This window comes from Terrapene carolina, unplaced genomic scaffold, assembly GCF_002925995.2.
Source record: "Terrapene carolina triunguis isolate 2854851 unplaced genomic scaffold, T_m_triunguis-2.0 Scaffold21, whole genome shotgun sequence".
In the NCBI taxonomy this organism is placed as follows: domain Eukaryota; kingdom Metazoa; phylum Chordata; order Testudines; family Emydidae; genus Terrapene; species Terrapene triunguis.
The window spans coordinates 41426313-41433286 of NW_020664372.1; the positions used below are offsets into that span (position 1 = coordinate 41426313).

The window sequence follows — 6974 nt, forward strand, 5'->3', positions numbered from 1 at the left end:
AGAAGACCCAATATTAGAGAGACAAGACCTCACCCACCTTGTCTCTCTAATATCCTGGGACCGACATGGCTACAACTACACTGCATACAACAAAAGACCCAATATGTCATAAGTCATGACTACGTATATATTAATATGAAAATCATGGCCTCCATGACTGACAGACAGACAGACGTGGGGATATGTAACAGGGCAGAGATTTCTAAGGCCTTAAGTCTTCAAACTGCACTATGTTGTTGGGACGGGGTCTGCCTAGGCTTGGGTATCTTAAAGGAATATGGGGTAGGTCACTCATTCCAATCTGTGCCTGGCTAGGAGTGAGTGAGAGTAGCTACCTACAGGCATCTAGATATGTCTGTGCAAATTAACTATGCAAATTAACATTTTTATGTTAATAGATATTCACAAACATTTTAAAAGTCAGCTCTTGTGGAAACACTAAACTATCCCTGAGTTTGTTGAGGAATTAAATAAAGGTTCTTAATTTGGAAGCCATTAGGTATGTTCTAGATACTTTTAAAATCATTTCTAGTACTTAGCATTCATATAGCACTTTCCACCTGTAGAGCTCAAAGCCCTTTGTAAAATATCAGCCAATCAGAGCTCGGAATAACCCCACAAGGTAGAGTAATATATTATACTCATTTTACAAATGGGGAAAATGGGTCACAAAGCAGTTAAGACCCAGATCTACAAAAGGTACAGTTGCCTAAATGACAGATTGAGGCACCTAAATCCAAGTTTTAGGTTCCAACTGCAAGCCACAAAACTCCCCTCCAGCTACCGCTGATCCCTGTACATGCCTAATATTTACTTGGTGCCTATATTTTCACTGGGAAAGTTCCCTAGGCACCTATGTTTCTGCCTCTGGGCATGTGCCCTGCTGCCTACGCCATCCACAAACTGGGTGGAGATAGGAGGGCTGCCTGATCCAGTAGTTGTGCTCAGATGCCACCTACAGGATCAGGACCCATTCAAAATATGGCCAGAGGAGGCACTGCTCCCCTTGCAAACTTTATAACTTTTAGCCTAGTGGTTAATGCACTCACCTGGTATACAGGAAACCCAGGTTCAATTTTCCCCTCTGCCTGATAGGAAGCAAGGTTTTGAATAGGGGTCTTCCACCCAGGGCTGGCTCCAGGGTTTTGGCCGCCCCAAGCAGCCAGCCAAAAAAAAAAAAAAAAGCCACGATCGCGATGGCAATTCGGCGGGAGGTCCTTCGCTCCGAGCGGGAGTGAGGGACCGTCCGCTGAATTGCCGCCGAACAGCTGGATGTGCCGCCCCCCCTCCAGAGTGGCCGCCCCAAGCACCTGCTTGCCAGGCTGGTGCCTGGAGCCGGCCCTGCTTCCACCTCTCAGGAGAGCGTTCTAACCACCAAACTATGGGATATTCTGATGGGGAGGGGAAGCCCTCAATATCTCCTCTTGGAACTGTCCCACCATGTATAAATATTTAAAAAGTCATTGGAGGAGAGGGAGTGAGGAAAAAATAATGACACCATACCCTGGTGGCTAAGGCACCTCCGGAGGCAGAGGGCCCCAGAATGCAGTGCTGATGCTCCAAACACTCTTTAATTATTTATATAAAGTGGAACAGCTGCAACAGCAGAGATTGAGGGAGCCCTACATCAGAATATCACACAGCTCAGCCACTAGAGCACCGTTCCCAAGAGGTCGCCTCTCCCTGTTCAAATCCTTCTGCCCTCTCAAAGGGAGGGGGGAATTGAACCAGAGTCTCCCGTGTCAAAGTTTCATGGGCTAAAAGTTATAAGGTTGTTTTGAGTTGAATTAAGGGCTTGCCTAGCTCATTCTCTTAGCCACCCGCCTGCAGAAGAGAGGTTCCTGTTGTGGATCGCTAGCAGAGATAGGTGCCTCCTTGTAGCCTGGATTTAGGCACCTATCTCTGTGAGAGGGGCAGGGCTTAAGACACGCCCATCAATAGCTTCCATTGCTTAGTGTAGGTGGCTCCCCATCTACTAGTGTGCTGGCTTCTGTGGACTGCATTCTGAGGCACCTATCTCTCCCCAATCAGTGCCTAGGCTCCTAAATCAGGTCCTTGTGGATCAGGGCCTAATTAACTCATCAACTAATAGAGAAACATCTTCCCCTCACAGGTGTTTATGCTGTTTCTCTCTTCTCCCTACAATCAAGTTAATCATTTTGGGGTGTGTGGGTGTGTAACTGAATCATTAATAATCCAGGTGGAGCTCAAATGATCTGGAGTAGACACTGCTAATGAGTGGTTATTACTGAAGGGTTTAAAGAGTAGTTTCTACAAAAAGAGGAATCTGTTAGATTCAGATAGTAGTGTTCCTGGACAGGAGAATAAGTAAAGAATTTGGTTAAGGTAAAAGTGTGTTCCTTTCTCACAAGGGAAAGTATACTTTATTTTAGGGGGAAAAAGTGTCTCTTCTCTAATGATCTATTAATTTTAGTTTAAGTAGACCTTAAGTAGCTGTATTTGACGTGTAGTGCAAGGCAGGTTTCTAAACAAAATAACTTCAGTTGCTGTTACTATTCTGTGTCAATGTAAATCACTAGTTTAGCTTCTATTTTCTCCCTAATCCTGATACTGAGATAAGGTGTCTGATCTCCTGAAGACATTGCTGTTCAACTTCTGAACCCTCTGCCTAAACTCATCTTGCTTTGCATCTGGTACCCTACTTAACTGTCACCAACTCTAAATAGAAAATGTTCACTCCTTTAAAATCTTATTTGTCTAATAATCATAGTGGTTTCCCCTCCTTACCAAATCCTGCAAATAACTGTACTGAAACCTAGCTACAGGTCTCTAGCTACCTAATAATAAGGTGCACATGTTGAACAGTAGTAGTTACTACTAACTTTGAAGTTTTTTAAAAACCCACTAACTGTATTGAGGTCCCCTTATTCAAAGATTACAAAACTCACTTCAGGGGGCTTCTACAACATAAGAAAATTCTGAATTCCTTTTACTCTTGTAGTTGCTTACCAGTTTGTGTGTTTTGGGGCTGATTTGGTGAAACTGCTTATTTTTCCTCCCTGGGGTCCCCAGTGTTGTAGGAGAAGCTCTTGACATGGTTTTCAGGCAGAGCTGCTCAAAGCTGTAAGAATCCTGAATACATAAAGCCTTAAAGTATTTATTATACCTCTTGACCAATTTGACCTTTCCTCTTAGGAAAGGGCCTCGCCTGTTCTTTCTGAAACAGCTATCTTGGGTTGAAGACCCTGAGCCTGGACAACACTTCTCTCTCTGGGCAGCAGGAAAAAAACTTTCATTGCTTTTTCTACCTGCCATCTGAATTTACTGGAGACTCTTGATGGGCTGCGGTTTTCCCTTGACCGGACTTCTAACCAGCTGTCTGACTCAAACAGGCTCCTTCTTCAGGAGAGAGCGTGAGGCATTTCACTTGATAAACTACTACTACTAAGTTGGCATCTTAAAATCAGGACCTTCCTCCTAAAGAGAACAAATAAAGGTGGGAAAGTGAGAGGGTGTATTATTGGCTCCTGCTTCTTTATAGCTTAAGAAACACTTGGATACTATAATGACATCCTGAAGCTTGTCTACACTTAAAATGCTAGAGCAGTGCCACTGTAATGCTTAAGTGTAGACACTCCCTATGCCCAGGGGCAGTGGCGGATTAGCCACTGGGACAATGGGGCCCATGCCTAGGGGCCCTGGCCAGTTGGGAGCCCCTGGAAAAATGAGCACCCTGACCCTCTCCGCCCACCCAGCACTCCTGCCAGGGAATGGGGTTAGGGCATGGGGGCTTGACCTGCTCCTGACAGCGCTAGTGCTGAGGAGTGGGGTCGTGGTGCGGAGGCTTCTCCTGCTCCCCAGCAGGAGTGCTGGGTCGGGGAGTGGGAGGGCGAGGTAAGCCCCCGTGACCTGACCCCATTTCCCCAGCAGGAGTGCTGGGGGGGGGGAAGGGACTGCAGGTGAAAGGGGTGGGGAGGGGCCCTCACTTGCTCTGGCCTGGGGCCCCACAAAACCATAATTTGTCTCTGCCCAGAGGTTCTTCTCTCAGTTTAGAGAATCCACATCACCGAGAGGCAGGAGCTTAGTCAATGGAAGAATTCTTCCATAAACCTAGGGCTGTCTATATGGGGACTTCGGTAGGCATAACTATGCCCTTCAGGGGTGTGGATTTTTCACACTCCTGAGCAACACAGTTAAGCCAACCTAATTTTCTAGTGTAGACAAGCCTCTGGCTAATGTTCACTCTTACTTCCCCTTCCCCCGCTTCTCTACACTAGATTGATGTTAGGATGTCTGGACGCGGAAAGAAAAATGTGAAACCGACAACTGCCTCGAAGACAACCAAGTCAGCGAAGGCTGGTCTGCAATTCCCAGTGGGTCGTGTCCACCGGCTTCTCAAAAGAGGGAACTATGCTGAGAGAATAGGTGCTGGCGCTCCGGTTTACCTGGCGGCCGTGCTGGAATATCTGACTGCTGAGATATTGGAACTGTCAGGAAATGCTGCTCGTGAAAACAAGAAAAGCAGGATTGGGCCACGACACATCCAGCTGGCCGTGAGGAATGACGAAGAGCTGAACAAGCTGTTTGCTGGGGTGACCATTGCTGAAGGAGGAGTTATGCCCAACATCCTTCCTGCTCTTGTTCCCAAGACCACAAAGGTGCCTAAGCAAGGACTAAAAGATGGCCAGTCACAGGAATTCTAGTAACCGCTAGTCTGCTGAAAGTGTGCTGTTTCTAAGGCTGGCTTTCTCCACAACACTAGCACTTCATGCACATAGGACTCTTGGTTGTAATCCATATATTTATACATAGACTGTATGTCTTCACTGCTTGTAAATATGGAACCTCCTAAGGACTCCCTCCTGTGGTGTGTGTGTGTGTGTTTTTTTTTTTTTTTTTTAATCGTCTTTGAAATAAATACTTAGTGCATAGAGAAGCCCCTGAAACTTGTTTTCTGAAGTTGGCAGATAGAGAAACTATGGCCTGACACTTGAGAAGGAAGTTGCTGTCCCACCACTTCTTAATTTAAGGAAACTTGGGGACAAGATTTTAAAAACTAATGATTGCGTGTGCATGAAGTGAGACTAATTTGGGTTGGCCTGATTTTCAGAGTGTGGGTGCTCAGCACTTTCTGTAAGTGGGGCCTTCTTATAGTATCTCAGATTGGGCACTCAAAAGTACTAGGCAGTTTAGGGAAACTTTGACTCAGGTTTCCTATAGCGATGATAAAGTAGGTGTGGATTTCTCTCCTGTGCTGTAAGAGGTGGAGTAGGACTACCCTGGTAATTTTAATGATGGTCACCTGTGCATTATTTGTTCCTTGAGGTAGCTTCAGAAAGGCACTTAGGGGCCTAAACCCAGACTTAGGCACGTATGAGTAGTTCTAGGCTCCATTGCAATCCACAAAATTCCTGCTGAATCCTGTAGGCGCCTAAACTTACTCAGTTCTTAGGTTTATGCCCCTGGGCATATGTGCTGCTCCCTCACTCTAGTATCAGGGGGTAGCCGTGTTAGTCTGTATCTACAAAAACAACAAGGAGTTTGGTGGCACCTTAAAGACTAACAGATTTATTTGGGCATAAGCTTTCGTGGGTAAAAACCTCACTTCTTCGGATGCACCTCACTCTAGGCAATCCATAAACTGGGAAGATAGGTGTTGGGCTGTCTAATTTGCTCAAGGGGCCCAATCTGGTAGGAGGCCAGAGGAGGTGCGGCTGCTCCCAACTTTGTAACTCTTAGTGCAGTGATTAAAGCAAATCCTGTCTCCCCTATTGAACAGGAGTAACAGGGGTGCCCTACTTCTTAGATGTCCGCTCTAACCAGCGAGCTATGGGCCACTCAGATGTGGGGGGCCATCAAGCTCTCTGGTTGAACTTGTTCCTCTATGGATAAATACTTAGTCACTGGGGCAGAGGGCCTGGAGCCACAGTTCAGGGCAACTGTAGCATATTATCCCTCTATGGTCCCTTGGCACCTATTCTAGGCTCCTGGCTCCTCCCCCATCACCTCTCTTGTGCATAAATGCACATCTCTCTCCCCACTGACTGTGTGTTTTCCAGGCTGCACAGTTCCCTGCCTACACTGTCATATTCCTTATTTAAAAAGAAGCCTGCATATGGTAACCTGGACAGCCATACCATCTAAAAGACCAGTGTAGATGATTTGCTTTTTTTCCAGAGGTTATGAATAGCGTATTGCCAGCAGTTATAAGTCATCACACAGCTCTTTCTAAGCAAGCACATTTATTCTTAGGGTAAAAGCATTACAGAGAAAACATAAAAGAACATACACACATGCTAAAAAGCTTACCAGAGATCATACCAATTCCAACCGCACCCCTGGTAGCTGTCAACCCTTCATAAACAGCAACTGAATTTTCCTTGTGGTTACAAGTTCATAACTGTCTCAGATTCAGACATACCATGAATAGTTCAATCTTTCCTTTATACACCTTGGGCCTTTGATCTTGGCTTCATGTGACAGGTGAGCAGCAGACAATGGCCCGGTCTTCAGACTGTAGCTTCAAAAGGTTGGGTTTTTGCATAATCAGAAGTGTGGAATTTGTATTCCCCTCCCCCTATATATTTCCCAGGAAAACCATATAACACTTTTTGTTCCAAGAGTCCATGCTGGTCTGGCACATTGTTCAATATAGTCCTTTGAACCAGGACTCACATATGTCACAGCGCCCCCCTCAAGAGGTAACACAATTGCAGCCCACAACAATACATAAACCACTCTTTAATACAATAGACTCCAAAGGCACTTAAACGTAATCCAATGAGGTCTCCCAAGGGTATTGCAGGAAATTTCCATATCTGTAACACCTGAGTCTCCCACTGCTCATGTGGGTCTCCTGAACACCAGGCTAGAGTTATTCTCACTCTCTGTAGCCCAATGACTCTAAATGGCATGTGGGACTGACTTCTACAAAATGAGCACCTGAAGACAAACGTTGGAAGGGGTGGCTCTGCATATAGGTCTCAGTTTGTGTGGCTTGGCTGGCTGAATAA

General features: G+C 45.8%; 1 protein-coding gene across 1 annotated transcript; it reads left to right on the top strand.

The window, feature by feature from the left end:
• The first annotated feature begins 4250 nt into the window (after window positions 1-4250).
• Window positions 4251-4664, top strand: LOC112121165 (histone H2A-beta, sperm-like). The gene has a single exon (XM_024220236.1). The coding sequence runs from the start codon at window positions 4251-4253 to the stop codon at window positions 4662-4664; it is 414 nt and encodes a 137-aa protein (XP_024076004.1).
• Window positions 4665-6974: the final 2310 nt, after the last annotated feature.

Coding starts and splice junctions, on each gene's coding strand:
- LOC112121165 (XM_024220236.1), top strand. CDS start 4,251: ATGTCTGGACGCGGAAAGAAAAATGTGAAACCGACAACTGCCTCGAAG.